The sequence below is a fragment of the Epinephelus fuscoguttatus genome, linkage group LG10 (assembly GCF_011397635.1).
Source record: "Epinephelus fuscoguttatus linkage group LG10, E.fuscoguttatus.final_Chr_v1".
Lineage (NCBI taxonomy): Eukaryota > Metazoa > Chordata > Actinopteri > Perciformes > Serranidae > Epinephelus > Epinephelus fuscoguttatus.
In genome coordinates this window covers 45,054,732-45,074,307 of record NC_064761.1, presented here as the reverse complement: position 1 = coordinate 45,074,307, position 19,576 = coordinate 45,054,732, and the positions used below count along the sequence as shown (strand labels likewise).

Genomic DNA, 19,576 nt, shown 5'->3' with positions numbered 1-19,576 from the left:
CAGGGAGCAGGTCCTCGTCTACAGAGGTCACCATGTTGCACTGCCATGTTTCTACAGTAGCCCAGAGCGGACAAACCAAACACTGACTCTAGATGGAGACATTCATGTGTTCATCAGAGAAACACTGATTCATAACCTGAACCTGTTCCTTCAGAGTGTTTCCTGGTGTCAATCAGCTGCTGTGTGTGTTTCTGAGAGGAAGAGACTCTGAGGATAATTCAGCTCCTCAACATCAACACTGAAGGAATTCTGACCAGGAGAAGTTTCAGCTGGTTGTAATCTGTAATCTGTAATCTGTAATCCTCACTGACAGACGCCACTGAATCTGACACACTGGAGCTTTCAATAATTAAAAAAGTGTCAAAGTCCATCATCATCCTCACTGTGACCTCGTCACATGTCCACGTTTGGTCATGGACTTTCCACGTCCACATATGACGTCCAAGGTACCCTGGGTGTGTTGGCTGTTGACATTCTGGGACGCCGTGTCAACTTCAGCCTGTTACATGCATTGTCTGTAGGCTGAATCATTGATCAGTTGTGTGATGAAGATCGAAGCCTGTAGGGGGCGCCAACATGACTCCTGTTTGTTTAGGACTGTTATTTATTACATTTGATTCTAATCCTATTTTATGGCACACAGTGAGAAGATTTAACGTTTGAATAATGAGTCAAACGTTGTCGAGTGTGTTGAAGAAGAAATTAAATAATGAATGATAAATAAATGTTAGTAATGATTTTGATTTCATCAGAATTGAATCAGCTTCAGTTTCTGTGAATTCTCTGAACTCAGAGATGTTGTGAGGCAGTGAGAGCGTCCTCCATCATTCAGCTGCATGTTTTATCATTTTTCATGAATACGAATGGAGCTCCTGTGATCCACATGAATATCAAACAAACAAACACTTTCTGTTGCTGCTTCCTGCTCCTCTTCCTCTTCTCCCTTCTCTTCCTCCTCTCCCTACTCTTCCTCCTTTCCCTCTCTTCCTCCTCCTCTCCTTTGTCTTCTTCTTCTCTCAGCTGATTACTGCAGCAGGAGGTGGACAGATGCTGCTCCTTTACCCATGATGCCCCTGGAGAGATGTTTACCATCACAGCGGTCATCATGGTGGAGGAGCAGCCTTCAGCTGAAGGACACTGACGCTGATGATCATGTCTGAACTCTGTCCACTTCCTGTCTCCAGCTTTTCAAACATTTTTATGTCTCTGCGCCGCCAACAGCCGTGGTCAGAGGCATCACGGTTGTTTGTCTGTCTCATTCACATGTGAGTGCAATATCTCAGGAACGACTTGAATGAATTTAGTGCTGATCTCAAACTAAAGCAATGTACTTCCTTTGTTATGTTCAAGAAATCATTATGTGCATTTATATTTAGGAGTTATGGCTGTAATTGAAAAACAAAAAAGGGAAAAGAGTCATGTATGTGCATGAGTACGTATGTATGTGTGTATATATGTATGTATTTTTTGTTTGTTTTTTTTCTCTTCCCACTTGACACCAAGAATTGTGTAGCTTAAGATGCATAGTAGGCGAGCATTAATAAGCTTCACTTCTGCCTGAGCCTTTTTCAGTCAATTTTGTATTGTTCTTTTCTTTTGCTGCTTTGAAGTATATATATGACTGAAATAAACTAAACTAAACTAAACTAAATTTCTTCAAATTTGGCACAAATGTTCCATTGGGCTCAACAACAAAGTGATTAGATATTGGTGGTCATAGGTCAAAGGTCAAAGTCACTGTGACCCTATCTGTCTCATTCTTGTGAGTGCAATATCTCAAGAACATCTTGAGGGAATTTCTTCAAATTTAGCACAAACATCCACTTGGACTCAATGATTAACTGGTTGGATTTTGGTGGTCACAGGTCAAAGGTGACTTTGAACTTGCATCTTTCCCATTCATATGAATGCCATATCTCAAGAACACCTTTATGGAAGTTCTTCAAATTTGGCACAAACGGGATGGGTGCCCAGTAGCTCAGTGGGTAGAGTGGGCATCCCATGTGCAAAGGCAATGTCCTTGCCACTAGAGCCGTGGGTTCCCATGGCCCTTTGCTGCATGTCATCTTGTCTCTATTTCTCCCCCTGTCACACTTAATCTGTCCTGTCAAAAAATAAGAAAAAAATAAAACAAAAAGTTGGCACAAACGCCCACTTAGACTCATCAATGAGCTGCTTAGATTTTGGAGGCAGAAGGTCAGAAGTCCCTGTCACCTTGCGTCCATCTCATTCTTGTAAATACAATATCTCAATAACACCCTGAGGGAATCTCTTTAAATTTGGCACAAACGCTGACTTTAAGTCAGGAATGAACTGACCAGAATTTGTTGGTCAGAGGTCAAGGTCACTATGACCTTGCATCTATCTCATTCATGTGGATGCAATATCTCAACAGCGCCTTGAATTAATTTCTTTAAATTTGGCACAAACATCCACTTTGAGTCGACGATAAACTGATTAGATTTTGGTGGTTGATGGTCAAAGGTCACCATGTTTGTGTCCATAACTGAAGAATTCATTCACTAATTCTGACCAAACTTGACACAAATGTCTAACAGGATAAAATAATGAAGGTCAAAAGGTCAAAGGTCAGCTTGACTGTGACATCATCATGTTTTAACGTCATATCTCAGGAACAGAAGGGGAGACATTTGGTCAGATACTGAATTGGTGACTCTAATCTTGAACCTGTGCTGACTGTATAGATCAGTGGCCTTCAAACGGCGGCCTGCGGTCTGAACACGTGACTCCTTCACTGTGTGTGTTTTGGTTTGGTCAGCACGTGTAAATGGGCTGCCATCTCCATGCCAACGATGTGCTGATAGGCTGTTAGCAAGAACGGCACTTTTGTACTTTAGCTTATCGATACTTTGCCAGCAGTAGATTGAACAAAAATGGCATGTTCCAAGTTTGAAAAGAACGGTGTTGAAAGGTTTTGTTTTATTTGAGTATTTATTTGAATTTATGTCAAATTGGAAATGGCATTTTATTGTAGTATGGTTTTTTTTGTTGTTGTTTGGAATAAAAGGGACATTTTGTTTTGAATATGACAGTATTATGGCTCGTGGCTTGATCAACTATAATAAATGGACCTTTGACTCATTGAAACATGTCACATGCATGTGTGCGACCACGTTGCGTCATCACCCCCCCCCCCCCCCCCATGACTCACTGAAAAATCAGATTTGTATTTGAGTACCCCCGGTACTTCTGTGTGTGAAGCATCCATGTTTTCACTGACATGGATGGAAACGTAACCTGATTGGCTTGACTCTGTCTGAGAGTTTTTTCCAGGTGTCGACTGATACAATAACGATAGCTTGGAACAGGACAAAGTTGACATGTGTTTAGTTTTAGCAGCGAGAGCTAAATGAGACACCTCAACATAAATCTGTCTCTCCTTCATCACGCTGTCTTCTTCGCCGCTTGTTTGACCTCAGTGAGGCATTTGTGTTCAGATGTGAGAGTCAGCTGTTTTTGTGGATCAAACTTTCTCCTCCTGCAGCAGCTCACACATGCAGTTCCCATCATGCATCACCTCAGGACGGCGTGGGCGGAGTCTTGTTGTCAGGTCAAAGGAAATCACTTCAGTCTTCAATGAATACATAAACAGGCCCCCCGTCTGCCTGCACTCGCTCTGTCCTCCCATGATGCCTTGCAGCGCTGTATTCACTGTGTTTAAATGGAAGCGGCACCCGCGGAGACCATTTTCCCTCCAAAACCGACCCCAGACGGTATCCATCGCCCCCCCACCCTCCCACTGCATGCTGGGAGCACACCTTGATCTTGTCATTCATCAGCTGTCCTCGTCCTCTTCACAAAGAGAAACCTTCATCCTCCTCTGGCCTGACAGTCCACTCAGTGGGAATAAAACCCACAACTCTGAGCTGTGGCTCATTTAACAGTGTGCTCATCAGGAGGATGATCGGGGGGCGGAGCTCTGAGAATCAACACAACTCGAAAGTTCCTCAAACTCACCACAACGACTTCACGGAGACTCTGAGGGAGAAAAACAGACCGTCAGTGGTCTGTTTAACTTCATCTGTAAATCTGAGTTTAACGAGTTTCTGAACCGTCACTTTCAAGGTCCTGTGTGTAACTCTGAGAACATCCTCGTCATTAGCGACCCCTCTGTGTGCTCGTCCTCTGTAGCCACAGGCAAGCACCAGGGCATCGACCAAAACAGTAACAAACACCAGACTGACTGTGACTAACCGTCATCATGTTGACAGAAGGCTGGAAAATAAATTACAATCATATTTCGAGTAACGTCACTGTCTGTAATAATATAATAATCTTTATTGATGAAGTGTTTTTTTAAACGGAGTTACAAAGTTCTTTACATGTCAACTCTGGTCAACACCAGACATGAAAACATTTTTTAAAAGAACTGATAAAAACATGTTGGTGTATTAAAACTGACTCCTTCCTCAGGGCCCTGACAGACCACCTCTGCTGCCGGAGGACCTCAAATTACGTCCTGGTGTGGACGGTACTCAGAGGTCGGAGTTATAGCTGGAAGAAAGACCAGTAAGAGCCCTAAAAGTAATCCGTGAAATCTTAACATCTTTTCTCAAACATACTGGGAGCTGGTGTACAGAGACTAAAACTTGGGGCAGCTGTGGTTCACAAAGTAGAGCGGGTTGTTCATCAATTGGAAGATCAGCGGCTCGATCCTCGGCTCCTCCAGTCCACATGTCGAGGTATCCTGAACCCCAATTTGCTCCTGATGGCTGTTCCATCAGCGTGTGAGGGTGTGTGAATGATTACTGAGCAGCCGATGGCACCTTGTACGGCAGCCTCGGACACCAGTGAGTGAATGGGTGAATGTGACATGTAACTGTCATCGTGACGTTGACACTAAGACGGTCTATTGTTATGTTAAAAATGTAACCCTATTCACCTGCAAGAAGACAGACCTGTGTGTGAGAGAGAGAGATGGTCCAGATGCTCAGGTCAGTGTGTGTCAGTGTGTGTCACCATGGAGACGCCAGGGTGACACTAATTTGCTGTTAGAGTGAAGCTGTGGTCTCCCGAGTGGCCCCACCCCCAACACACACACACACACACACACACACACACACACACACTCAGACCATCCGCAGGTGATGCCTCAGACCTCCCAGCTGTAATTATCTGTCATCAGGGACACCCCTCATTAGGTCATCTTAATTAGTCCCCCCCCCCCCCCCCGACTAATCACAGCAGGTTGTGATGACCAGCGGGCCGAACAATTAGTGTTTCTATTAGTGTTTGGACAGGAAACACACACACACACACAGAGTTAATTAATTAACCATAATGGCCGACGTTAGAAACCCTCATTAAAAGACTGTGTTCATGCTGCAGCTGTCACAATGAGAACAACACACACAGTAATATTAAATATTATATTAGTCAGAGCTTTAAAAATGGTTCATAAAAGGGTCATAAAATCCAACATAATATCATCAGTGTGATGAACACATGAATCTGGTGACAGTATGTTTTACAGATGGTTTTTAGTTTCAGCTCAGTGAACATCATTTATAAAACATTATTACAGAATGTTTCTGATCTCAAAGCTCTTATTGTGACGGTCACAGTGAAACCAGGACTTCCTGGTTCTGTTCAGTGTCTCAGTTCAGGTGCTGCGGCCTTTGACGACGGCATCAGCCAAACTGAACGGTCTGTGAAATGGGACGGTCTGGTCTGCAGAGGAGTTCCTGGTTGCATCACCAGCTGTCCTCACCCTGACCCGTATGTGTTACTGTTATGTAACCCCGGTTCCAAATTTGACTTTGAGTGCAGTTATTGGAATGACGTCATTTTGAATGTTATTTTGTGTTTATCTAACTTTGATTATGCATTGAGTAAAGGTTCTGGTAATCTGCATTCTCGTGGGCAAACCAGCGCGAGACTGTACGTAACCAATCAGAGCAGTCGTAAGGCATTATACCGGTAGTAACACCTGTGCCTGATTAGATGGCTGGCGTGACAATCACGGCACGAGTGACTCAAGCTGCAGATGCAAACACATCGAACTGCCTATGATGCGATGTCCAGTTGAGCCCGAGAGAGAGAAGCAAAGTGAACTCCCTGATTGGCCAGTCAATTTGAACTTGAACGATGCTGGGCTTTAGCCAATCACAATGGAGGGGGTGTGGCCGAGACGTGCAGGTGTCCCCAGGAAACGTGTACCTACAGAAACAGCAAGCTCCGCGTCCTTGGCGACCGCTCCACCCAAAACGCCGTCTTGTCAACATGAAAAAGATATTTTTTCCAGCGGATGTCTTAGTTACAACATGATTGAGCTAACTGGAGTAGTTTCATGTCGTATCCGACAACAGGAGGCTTTTAACAGATGACGTCCTGATGTTAGCTTTGCTGCTGCTGTTAGCTGTCCCTGTCAGCTGCAGCCACTGATGCTTTCTAGACATCGTGATTTCCCAAAACTGAATAAATACCACACATAGCAACACAAAACTGCTTTGCTAGCTCAATCATGTTGTAACTAAGATATCTGCTGGAAAAAATATTTTTTTCACGGACCGTTTATTGAGTTACTGAGTTATTACAGACACTGCTAACGGCTAACGGCTAACAGCTAACGGTTAGCCCAGCTAATCTACGACAACCATGTTATTAATTACAAAACGTGCACACAGAAATAGTAACGTTTGTTCAGTCATTGTGTTTATAAACTTTACAAACATCAGATTAGTCTACACGGTGATATAGTGACGTGAAAAATGTGATATATACGTATATATATATATATATATATATATATATATATATATATATATATTTATATATAGCTAAACTCTGCTGGTTTTCTACCTGGAAGTATTTGTAAACAACAAGGCGATTCCCTGGGGGCACCGCCAGAAGTGAAGGGGTTGAGCAATCCCCGAGGCCCCTGCACTTCCGTTAGTCGAAAAACTATGGGCAGTGCCTCCAGAGGTAAAGTAAGAATTTTTTTTTATTTTTATTTTTTTTTTACCGATGGATTTCTAGATTTGTAAGATAGTTACTACAGGTCGTGGGTAGGCAAACACCAGATGGGATGAGGTGATAGCTTGTTAGCAGCCTGCTAGCCTGCTAGCTCCGACTCGGTTAACCATGTCGGACACTCGTCGGCGAGTTATACGCTAAATGAAGACCGGGCACTTTTGTCTACATTTGTTTAACGACTGAAGGTAATATCATTATTAGTTCAGGCCGAATCAGACGGATCTCTGCTGTTGGGAGTCGAAGATAAGCCCGAATACTGTATATGAAAAACAGAAGGACACTGATTGTCTGGTCGGAAGCAGATAATTAACCTGTCCTGAATTACGGACCCACAGATTGTCATTATATATATTTATTTATCTAATTTAATCCTTGAGGAGATGATTCACCACCAGAGACGCCACCATCTGATTCATTTCAGGCTGATGCAGCATTCTCAGATAAACTTATTAAATTCAGATTCTTTAAGCTGTGTGCTTTTAGCTAACGTAATGTTAACAACAGTTAACCGTTAGCTAGTTAACAACTTGACTTAATATATAATCGTCACTGGCATGCAATGCATCTTGGGATAGGCTGCAGCCCCTGAACTGAGACACAGCTCCAGAGTCAGTATCCATCAGTAAACCTGAGTCAGAACCAGTTGTTTCTCTCCTTGAAGGGCGGTGGCCTTGTGGGTAACCTGTGAGTGTGTGTCGTGTTGAAGGTAGCCTGTGGCAACGATTGATGATGGTCAGCAGAATTAAGTGTCTCGATACGCTCAGGGCTGTTCAACCTCACGAGACGGCCATGTTTATTGTTTTGTGGTGAACACTGCAATAAAGCCACTGTTGGTGAATGGCACCTGAACGCCTCGCTCCTTCAGTGGAGTGGTTCTGACCATTGGAAGCTAGTTAGCAGCTAATAATGATCCAAGCTAACTTAATGCTAATAAGCCAGCGTGTTCCCGAATGCGGTCCAGAGCCAGGAGGCTGTCACTCAGAGGTAACACAGTGTTAATGCTGACAGATATTTGAGATTCTGACATGAAACTGTTTTATTAGTTTTAGTCACATTTTAGTCGTTTTTATCCTTCATCTCTTTATTTATGCTCTCAACAAATAGCTAATGTGAGACTTGTCCCCAGGTTCATTGTAAACTCTGACTGATCCATCTGACTGTTAAGAAGCAGAAACATAACGTGATTAAAGCCTGACAAAAACTGTGATGACGGAAACGAGACATGACGAGCGAAATAAAATGAAGATCTTGATAATAAAAACAAAGACAAAATCTGTGTTTGATTTCTGTTGATGAGACGTGATGTAAATGTTGGTGGTGGACTGTCGGACACTGACAGCTTGTGATGATCTTCAGATGCCTGATGAGCTACAGGCTGGTAAACTCCAGTAAATAGTCTGCACCAGGATGTTTGGGTTGGTGCGAGTTGTGAGCTGTAATTCAGCAGTAAATAATCAGCCGTGTGTGTCTGACTGTGGATGGTGGAGCTGCTGAATGGATTTGTGGAGTTTGTTAGTTGCAGTGGTGGCTGTTAGCAGCTAGCTGTTAGCTGTTAGCAGTTAGCTGTAAGCAGTTAGCTCTGCTCGTTAGCCGCTGAATGGCAGCGGAGCGAGCAGCCACCAAGACAGCTCGACTCTGTTGTTAAACCTGTAAATAACCATTAGATAACCTTAGCCATGTGATGCTAACAGTTAGCCCTGTTCCTGTGTGTTCCACCGTCACTGCATCCTGGGTTTAGCTCCGCCCAGGTCGATTGTGATTGGTTTAGAGAAACACAAACAATCCAGAGTGAAAGATGTGGTGACTCCAGCGCTGCAAAGATCTGAGGGCTGTTTGACCTTTGATTGACAGCTCAGGGTTCGTTGATGTTTGTGACATCACAGAGTGACATCAGCTGTCAATCAAACTGTCTGTATAATGTGTGTACTGTGTGAGTCCTCTGTGTGTCCTTGGCGTCCTCCTCTTCATCACTCTGAACACGCGTTTCCTCTTCATTAATTCTGTCCCACGCCCCCGCCCCCTCCTGCTCTCTGATTGGCTGCAGGTGGCCCGCTGTGGTAAGACGCCACATTTATACTGGACGGTTTCTGACAAACAGGAAGCTGCGGGGATGCGAATGAGCTCAGAGGACGTTACAGAGACACACACAGACACAAAGACACACACAGAGACACACAGACACAGACACAAAGACACACACAGAGACACACACAGACACAGACACAAAGACACACACAGAGACACACACAGACACAAAGACACACACAGAGACACACACAGACACAAAGACACACACAGAGACACACACAGACACACGGACACACAGACACAGACACACAGACACACATAGAGACACAGACACAAAGACACACATAGAGACACACAGACACACAGACACACATAGAGACACACACAGATACACACACAGACACACAGGCACAAAGACACACATAGAGACACACAGACACACAGACACACAGACACACACACAGACACAGCTTGCAGCCTACCTACTTTTGTTTTTACACTGCCAGCGCTGACTGATTGAGCTTTCCTGCAAATTTGCACAACTCCTGTCTAAAAAGGTCTTGTGAGTGTGTGTCAGAGGTCAAAGGTCGTCTCTGGTTTCGGTCGTATTTTAACATGATTTATGTTTGGATGACTCAAACAGCTGATCGACAGAAAATCAATCTTTAGTCGTTCAATCCGTTTCAGACAAACAAAAGAAGAAGAAGTCATTTTTATTCATTTTATTTGTTCATATAAACGACGAGTCAGGAAAATTGATGAACTGATGAATAAAATCCTTCAGATTTGTTCTCCTGCGACTCTGAATAAACTTCAGTCAGCTGCTTCTGTTTTGTCTCCAGAGCCTCAGCTTCAGCCCGTCCACAGGAAGCAGTGCATTATGGGTTAACCATGACAGATGAAACCTTTGACCCCCCCAACAGGAAATGAGCCGTCCCACCTGACCTCACCTGAGGAGCTATAGTGTCAGCGCTGCAGAAAAAAAGGAGAAATAATGATCCTAAAGAGAGACGATCAAACGATACATCACCAGCTGTCACCCATAATGCACTGCAGCTGTAAAACAGCCGCTGTCACTCAGACTGGAGGGTCCAGGTTACCACGGCTACCACAAAACTGGTGAGGTCATGGAGGGGTGAGAGGCTGTATGAGGAACTCAGCTTCGGCTCCGCTTCTTCTTCTTCTTCCTCTTCTTCTTCTTCTTCTTCATCTTCTTCTTCTTAAGGCTGAATCCAAAACCATCATCATCCTCACTGTGACCTCGTCACATGTCCACGTTTGGTCATGGACTTTCCACGTCCACATATGACGTCCAAGGTACCCTGGGTGTGTTGGTTGTTGACGTTCTGGGACGCCGTGTCAACTTCAGCCTGTTACATGCATTGTCTGTTTTGGACAGGCGGCGTCCAATCAGAGCACAGGGAGGGCAGGGTGTGTCCAATCAGAGCGGGTCCGTGGAGTCCAGCTGCTCACATCTGGATCTGATCACAGCGTCCTCGTGGAGATGTTTATTAGTCAGTAATGTGCAGAGATCTGACCTGAGAGCAGTCTGAGGGTGATGAAGATGATGAAGATGATTTTCACTCTCACACAGACAGAGAAGGACTGACAGGAAGTCATCAGGGGAACATGATGATGATGTCACTACAGACTGATTAAACACTGCAGGTTTACTGACAGAGACTGCACTTCAGCTGCAGCAAAGTCAGGAGTGAATGAATGAATGAGTGAATGAATGAATGAGTGAATGAATGAATGAATGAATGAATGTAAAAAGAAGCTGTAGTTTTGTTGAGGAGGACATTAGGTGATGCGTCTTCATCAGGACGTCATGTTGCTGTTTTAGTCCCGACAGAGACGCTCAGAGTTTTCAGTGTTTTATTGGATTGAAGGCTCATCTTCTTCCTCCTCCTCCTCCTCCTCCTCCTCCTCCTCTGTTTCTGTTGTCTGAAGCAGTTTCACATGTCACTGATGATGTAAGCGAACAGGTGGTTATAGCTCCGCCTCTCGTCGAGGTCTTTAGTCCGTCGTCCATCGTCCTGATGTTTAAAGGAACCAGTTGGAGACAAACTGTCGCTATTGTTTGGTCTCTAATCAGAGCTGCGTCCACAGCAGAGGTCAAAGGTCAGATGTGCAGAAATAATCAGCTGTAACATCAGAATCAGGAGTTAAACACATCTGTGTAATCAGTTAATAAATACAGTGATCCAACATGAGGAGTCTGAAACTGTGACTGGATTCTGTTTAAATCAGTTTGAATCAATCTGATGAGGAAGAAAGAAAAGAATCAGGTGTTCAACTTTTCTCTGTGATCATCCTGACGTGTTTCTGTGTCCGCTGACAGTCATCTCTTCTTCTTCTTCTCTGTTTGTTTTGCCGGTGCTGCTTCCTGTCGGTGGGCCTGCTGCTCCTCTGAAGGTAAGACATCTTCACCTCATCTGAACTCTGCGTTTGAAAACTCTGGTGTCACGTTTCACAGACGTGTTCAGTGTTTCCTCACCGATGTGGATTTACAGTCAGAAAGTTTATCTGACAGACTGGAGGAAACGTTCAGATTCACCTGAAGCCACAGCTGACGCAGCTGCTGACACAAACACACTAACACACCAGTCACAGTAAAGTCAGCTCAGTCACTACAGAGGTCAGTGTGTTTGTCCTCACAGATATCTGTGACGTAAAGAAAATAAATCAGAAATATTTTTGGTCACAAAACGAAAAGAAAAGAAATGAAACTACAAAAAGAGACGGAAGGAAAATAAAAACATAAATAACTGAAAAGTTGTGAGATGAAATCTAAAACTTTCATCAACACATAGTAACATTAAATATAATAATCTAAACACTGCCGTAACCGTTTTATACTGACAGGAAGTGATGTCATACGTGGACCATGTTTTACATCTAAAGTGTGTTTATATTTTTTGCAGCAGTGAGCAGCTCAGTTGTGTCTTTTGTGCAATGCATTGTGGGACACAGTGTCACCAGCAGGACACTGAGATAGTCTGAGAGTCTGTGTCAACAACTGGCCTGGATTCAAATGTTTTTTAGTTTGGAGATACCAGATTTTCAGCTGACAGCAGCCATCTTTAATGAGGATGGTAGTATAGTCTGTATCCGCGGAGCGTCGTCCGCACAGGAGCAGCGGATGTGCTCAGTCTCCTGAAACTAAGTTTCCTGACGGTATCTTTGACTTGTGCAGCTGGAACTCTGATAAGAAAAATAATGTTTGTAAAAGCACGAAATAAGAAACCGTTTCTGTCGATGATGTGTCCTCTGAAGGGTTCACAGAGCACAGTGTGTGTGTGTGTGTGTGTACTGTATCATGACCAATTTCAGTTTGAAACCGTCGTAGTGAGGACACCTCTGCATTGTGAGGACGTTTTTGGCCAGTTTACATTCATGTTGATGTTTAGTCTTTCTTTCAGCAAAGGTCCTCACAAGTATAGACACACAAAGCTTTGGTCATGAGGGATATATGTTAATGATAGTTTGGGACATTTCCATCCGTGTTTTTAAGACTGTAAGTGAGTAGATTATGATATGTATGGAGGACATTTCTAGTCACGTTTGTAGCCGCCAAACCGGGTATTTAGATGTGTGATGTGAACACGTCTGACATTTCACAGCATTAACTGTCACTTTACTGCAGAGCTCTGAACATGTTCAGCTCCACCGTCTCTTCAATCAATCAATTTTATTTATAAAGACCAATATCACAAATCACAGTTTGCCTCAGAGGCTTTACAGCAGGCAACATCGCTCTGTCCTTAGGACCCTCACAGCTGATCAGGAAAAACTCTCACAGGGACCCCGACCCCTGACCCCTGACCCCTGACCCCTGACAGGAAATATCACAACACGATGATGTGACTTTATATTTCTCCTCATTTTGGCTCAACATCATTTAAACTGTCTGAAACTGCGATGCGGATGGTTTGTAACGTCCTCTGGGCCTCCGTATAGTCAGGTACAGGTAGAGGAGTCTGGGCTCATTGCATCAAACCAGGTGGAGCTCCTCCTCCTCCTCCTCCTCCTCCTCCTCCGCCTCCTCCTGACAATGTAAATCCACCTCCTGCTGGATGAAAGGAGGCGGTGGAGCGTGGGACGTGTTGGAGCGTTAAATCCGACGGAGAGTTCATTAAACAGAGTCGAGATGTTCAGCAGCGTGACCTCATCAGAGACAGGAAGCAGTCACAACCAATCAGCATGCAGCATGGTTTTCATGAGTGAATCGCGTCCAGGACCAAAACACTGAGGTCAGAGGTCACAGAGACCACAACAAACACTGGCTGCTGCTGTCGGAGGCAGCTGACCAATCAGGGGTCAGGGCTCCACTGTAGGGGGCGCTGCAGAGCAGCCTGTGTGAAGGTCAGAGGACAGGAAGTGCGGCCTGAAACCGTTTTTATAGCGGCTCAAATGTGTCAGTCGAACCAGGTATTTTTTAACAAGGTGAGGACATTTCCAGCCGAGTTAGAGGCGAGCAGACCGGGTGAAGTTTGATGATAGTCGGGGACATTTCCAGTCGTGTTGTGACGAGGTGCTTCATTAGTTTGCTGAATTTTTATTTCATAGCAAGGTTCCTTTATTTAAGTTACCTGAAGAGAAGCAGTGTGATGTGGTCTGAGACACCAGGTGGAAACAGTTATTTAAAGTTTAGTTTCATGATAATTGTCATTTGATAATAAACTAATCATCAAATTTGTCAATCAATCAGTTTTATTTATACAGCCCAATATCACAAATCACAATTTGCCTCACAGGGCTTTACAGCATACGACATCCCTCTGTCCTTATGACCCTCACAGCTGATCAGGAAAAACTCCCCAAAAAACCCTTTAACGGGGAAACGTACGTATGGAAACGTCAAACTGTCGTGTGGTTCAGTTTCTCTCAGATGAGGATTCGATGCTTCTCTTGTTGCTTTGGTCGAACAAATAAAACGAGACATTAATTTAAAACGAGCATTTGTCTGACGTTTGAATACAACATGATTTTATTATTTCAAAATTATTCAGAGTGAGAAACATTAGACACGTTGATCTGAAACTGGACGTCTGGTTTATGTTTCTACGTGTTGTTTGTTGAAGTCATCAGACGTCTGTACGGTGAGGTCACAGGTCGCTGTGAGGTCAGAGGTCATTTACACAGTTTTTCCCTGCACTGTGCCTGCCAGGCTCAGCAGCAGGGAGTCATTGCTGCAGCTGATTGGCCGGTCAGAGGGCCAGACAACAACAACAGTGGCGTCCGTCCAACCAGGACGCAGCGCTGAGACTGAGGCCTTCAGTCTGGTGTCTCCTGGCAGGATTTGTGTTCAATATTAATGAGCAGTCAGATTAGCAGAACTCCCAGCAGCCACTGGGGCCGTGTAATCCAGGCCGTGTCGGGCTGCTGATAAGACCGAGCAGGGGTCCGCCACGGCCCCCGGCAGGAGCCGAGGGGACCCCCCCCCCCCCACTGACGGCACAGTTAATAGGTCGACGAACAGGAAGTTATTTTATTTCTACCAGAAACATTTCGTTGGTTTGATGAAGTTTAGTTTCGTCCCTCTGCTCAGACACAGACAGGAACATCCCATAATTTAATGCTGTTTTTGTTGTGATGTCATCTGTTACGACAACATTACTGCTTTTACTGTGAAACGTGTTCAGGGCGCGGCCTGCTGTCGACGTGTTTCTGAAAATGATTCACAGGTTTTAATTTGGACTTTAGTTTAGTCTCAGTTTTAGGTGAAGCCTGACGATGATGGCGTCAGTTCATCTGTAAACTCCTTCCTGCTCTCCAGAGGATGAACCTCTGTACATTATCATGACCTCATGACCTTTCCTCTGGCGCCCCCTTCAGGACAGACGTGTGTTGGTGTGTCTGTGTTGAATCACAGTGTTTCTTCACTGACACGTGTAACGAGATGGAGGACAAGCCGAGTGCTCTGACGAAGATCTTTGTGGTTTTAACTGTGAAACATTTCAGAGTTTCAGCGAGGCGTTCAGACTGATGCTGTGGAGTCAGAGTGGTGAGCAGTCGGGAGTAATTTCCTCTCAGATCAGGTCAGAGTGAGAGTTCGTCCTGTTGGAGGATCTTCAGAGGAACGTCTCCGTCCTCTCAGGGAATTCTGGGAATGATGGCAGCTATTGTTGACTGCAGTGTGTGATTGGTGGAGCGTATCGACCGCTGACAGCCGGGACAAAGAGAGGGGGGGTCGACCAAGTAGAACTAATCCACCTCCTCCTCGCCCCCCTCTGACCCCCCCTCTGACCCCCCTGACCCCCCCCCCCCGGCGGCTCTGCAGGGTCACAAAGAACTAAAACCAGATTTCGGCTCCAACTGAAACGTCCCAGCTCTTCAGTATAAACTAGACGACACTCAGCTGCGACCTCCGCCAGCGTCCAGACATCGTCTCTACCAACGTTAATGAAAACTAATGAGCGTCTTCGCCTCGTGATTCAGATCCACTCCAAATATGAACGCATTGGTCGTCGGCCTTCACTGCAGACGTCCGCATACGGACAAACTGAGCTGAGAACAGGAGCTCTCTACTGAAGGACGTCATTATCTTTATATTTTCTTTATATTTCATGTAATTATGATTATTAGAATTATTTGGGGGGGGGTTAAGTACCCTCTAAAAACTATGGAAACTTCAGTTTTGTTGTGAACTTTTCACTAAATTAAAAAATAAAAATTGGTTTGTTTTTAAATTCAGATTTTTCAGTTGAATATTTTAAAGCTCGTCTGATTTCATCACGTTTTCTTCACGTTAAACACTTTCAGCTTTTTACGCTTAAAATTCTCATTTTAGTTTTGTTACCAGCAGCAAAAGAAGCTGTGGTAATAATTATTAATACTACTTATTTATTCAGCAAAATGTTCTCAAAGTTTAATTTCAAAAAGATGAGAAATTGTACATAATTAAATTTTCAAATTCTCACTAAAGTGAAAAGTGTTAGTAATACTATGTTTTTGTGTTTGTAGTATTTAACACAGACACACACATATTATTATTAATGAAAAATATTTTTAATCATTCTTAAAAATGAAAAGAAAAAAATCAAACTAGATATTTCACAGTGTTTGAATCTTTATGCACGTGTGTATAATCATCTGTATTCATACTAAACGCAGTATTTAAACAAAATAAAATCATAAGGCAAGTTTTTTAATTCTCATGTTTTTTTTCGTCAGAGGACTAAAATTAATTAAACTGATAAACACACACACACACACACACACACACACGGATATATGTGTAAATACATACGTGTGTGTTCTGATATTTTCCTCTTAATATGATTTTATTTTAACGTCTTCGTCTCATTTGAAATTTAACATTTTGGATTTTATTCTTTATTTCTGTGTTAAATTGGAAAACATTAAATCTTGACTGAAGTGAAATATTAATATTAAATCCAAACTGATGAGTTTAATAATGTCCAAACTGAAGATTATTTTCATTATGGATTGATGTACTTGGTTATAATGTTCAGTCATAAATTAATGTTTGGTGTCGATAAAGTTCAAACTGACGTCTTCTGATGAAACAAGAAATTTTGTTTTAAAAGTCACTTAAACATTTAGCTATTAAAAAAATGTGCAGATTAATTTTCTGTGGGTGAAGTGATGGATTCAGCCCGTTGATTTTATCAGTGAGGAAATGATAGAAATACTAATTATCATCCCTGACGACGTGTCGCTGCTGTTCAATGCTCGTCGTCGTAAATGATCAAAATCAAAATGAATCTGAATGTGAACTCTTGAATTCAATGATCTTAACGTTTGTTTTCTGAATCTGAATCTGAGATGAGTCTGACGTTATGCATCAGCTTCCAACGACTGTAGAAATGACACTCAGCGACTGAGTGAAACCGTCGCTCAGTTCATGTCGTCAGACGAGATTTTATTTGTTCAATCAGACTGAAAGCAGCTGAGCTGATGGTTTGTGTGTGAGTTCGTCTTCACCGTCAGATCTTTAGTGTGAAACTGTTAAAGTGTCCAACAGAGTCCGGTGAGGACGGGGACGACGGAGGGGACGACGGAGGGGACACATTTACACTCCTCTGTTTTCCAAAAATAAGGCTCAGTTTGCACACGCTCAGTCCGTCTCTGCAGAGCTGTGAGGTTTCACGTTTCACACTCCAGAGGGCAACAAATCAAACGCTGTTGACCTCCGACCTTTAACACACACACACACACACACACACACACACACACACACACACACATGGTCAGCAGACAGGAGAGTCCTCAGTTTGAGAGTTTCACTTTTATTTTAAACTTAATTTAAAACCAGGACTCGGCGTTATGTTTCCTGTCTGAATGTTAAATCTCTTCACTCATCATCGTTAGTTTTCACATGTTTGACTTCATGTGTCAGTTTGTGTGTGGCCGTGTTTAAACTGTGATGATGCAGCGTTCATGCTCACACACCAGAGTCACCGTCAGGCCGTCGGCTGGAGGCGTTTCAGTCGTCTCACGTTGGACTGACTGAACAGATCCCAGGTCAGATGGATGCAGCCGTCTTTACCTTTTCCAGCTGTGTGTGCAGCGTCTGTTTTTTAACGAGAGTCTGGGACGTTTGCAGCTGTGTTTGTGGTGAGCAAACTGCAAGTTTTTTACCAAGGCTTTTGGATATTTCCAGCTGTGATTGTCACAATGAAACCAGGTATTTCCAACAAGAAATTTGAACATTTCAGACTGTATCTGTATCTGCAGAGACCAAACCAGTTATCTAGCAGTGTTTGAAGCAATGAAACTGGCTATTTTCAGCAAGAGTCTGGGACAGTTCCAGCCGTGTTGGTAGCGACTATAATAAGTCTGAATTTTAAATCTCTTTAATCATCATTGTAAGAGTTTTCACGTTTCACTTCACGTTTCAGTTTGTGTGTGTTTAAACGTGAAGGTGCTCAGTTTGAGGCCTGTGCTGCGTTTACATTCACACACCAGAGTCACCGTCAGGCCGTCGGCTGGAGGAGTTTCAGCCATCTCATGTTGGACTGACTGAACAGATCCCAGTTTAGATGGATGCAGCCGTCCGCAGGTCAAAGGTCACACTTTACACTGTTTTTCTACAGTTTAACGTGTAGCTACAGAGACCTACACTCTATACTGACCCTGAACGCACCGTGACTGAGGATTGAAGCCACTGCTGCTGTAATTTAGTTCAGCTCAGTTTATTAGGGTCATCAGCTCGTCTTTGTGGGTCCAACACATGAATCCTGCAGTTTAACAAAAAGTAATGTATTTTATATTCGTTCAAATATCAAAGCAAAACAGAGAAAAAAATACATACATACATATATACATATATATATATATATATGTATATATATATATATATGTATACATATATATATATATATATATATATGTATATATATATATATATATATATATATATGTATATCTCACATATCAGATGTTGGATCCTTCAAAGAAAATCCACAAGTAAGATTTCAGAAGTGAAGAACTCTTTAAATGTTTCCCTGAAAGCAGCTGTTTCAAAGCAGAGCTGCAACTAATTATTATTATTATTATTATTATTATGATCTCAGTCTGAACCATCTGAACAAAATGTCCTTAAATGTCTTGTTTTTGTCACCAACAGTCCAACCCCCCGAAATATTCAGTTAATCATCATGTGAGACAAAAGGAAGCAAAAACATGTCGGACGCTGGAATAATAAAACATATTAATATATTTAATATACGTTTGGCATTTTTGCTGAAAAAATACAATTTATTCTGATAATTAAAGCAGTTTCAGATAAATTTCCTGTTGATGGAGTTTCACTTTTTTTGAAGATTCACTTTCACCGAAGGTTTAATTTCTCATGATCGAATGCTTCATGTTGTCTCACTGTCTGATGTCACACTGGATAATTATAATAATAACAACAATAATAATAATAATGATGATAATAATAACAATAATAATAATAATAATAATGATAATAATGATAAAAGCAGTGCGCTGGGTTCAGAGGCTGTCGGTGGGAACAGGGTGTCCTCTCAGTAACCCTCCTCCCTCTGTGGTGGTGGGCGGGGCCTGATCCCTCCCTCAGCCCATTGATTGGTCACGGTCATGCTGCTGACATCTCAGCAGATCTCTGTGATCCTCAGTCTGATCCTCAGACTCTGGTTTCTGCTGACGGAGACCTGGTCCAGGACCAGAGTTAAACCTGATTCACGTGGATCCTGTTGTGCTGCTGCAGATCTCAGCTCTGCTTTTTAAAACCAGCTGAGAGGACCATCAGTTATGACCTGATTGTTATTAATGTTGTTACCTGTCAGAGAACTGACCCCGCCCCCAGCAGCACATTGTTTAGCTGCTGCGTCAGTACTTGAGTCTGTCTGAGTGACATCTGACTGTGGCTCAGTGCCTCAAGCAGTCCCACCTCAGAATACGTGGACTGTCCCTTTAATGCGTGACACCAAACGTGCTGCTGCTGTTTGTCACAGTTTGAGGTCAGCAGCTGATGGAATAGTTTTAATTGCACTCGAGAGGCCGCCGTCAGCCCTGACTCGCTCTGGATGGGAAAACAAATCACAGTGAAAGCACA

General features: G+C 43.2%; 1 protein-coding gene across 2 annotated transcripts in view; it reads left to right on the top strand.

Moving 5' to 3' along the window:
* LOC125895577 (ephrin-A2-like) overlaps positions 1–19,576 on the top strand; it is a 99,894-nt gene that overhangs the window by 39,168 nt on the left and 41,150 nt on the right. The window contains exon 1 of one of the 2 annotated variants that reach the window (XM_049587520.1): positions 17,455–17,680. The exons of the other annotated variant lie outside the window; for it this stretch is intronic. Coding sequence (XP_049443477.1) covers positions 17,523–17,680 — 158 coding nt within the window. The 5' untranslated portion in view covers positions 17,455–17,522. Of the gene's footprint in view, positions 1–17,454; positions 17,681–19,576 lie in introns of those variants that run through there. 2 annotated transcript variants of the gene reach the window in all.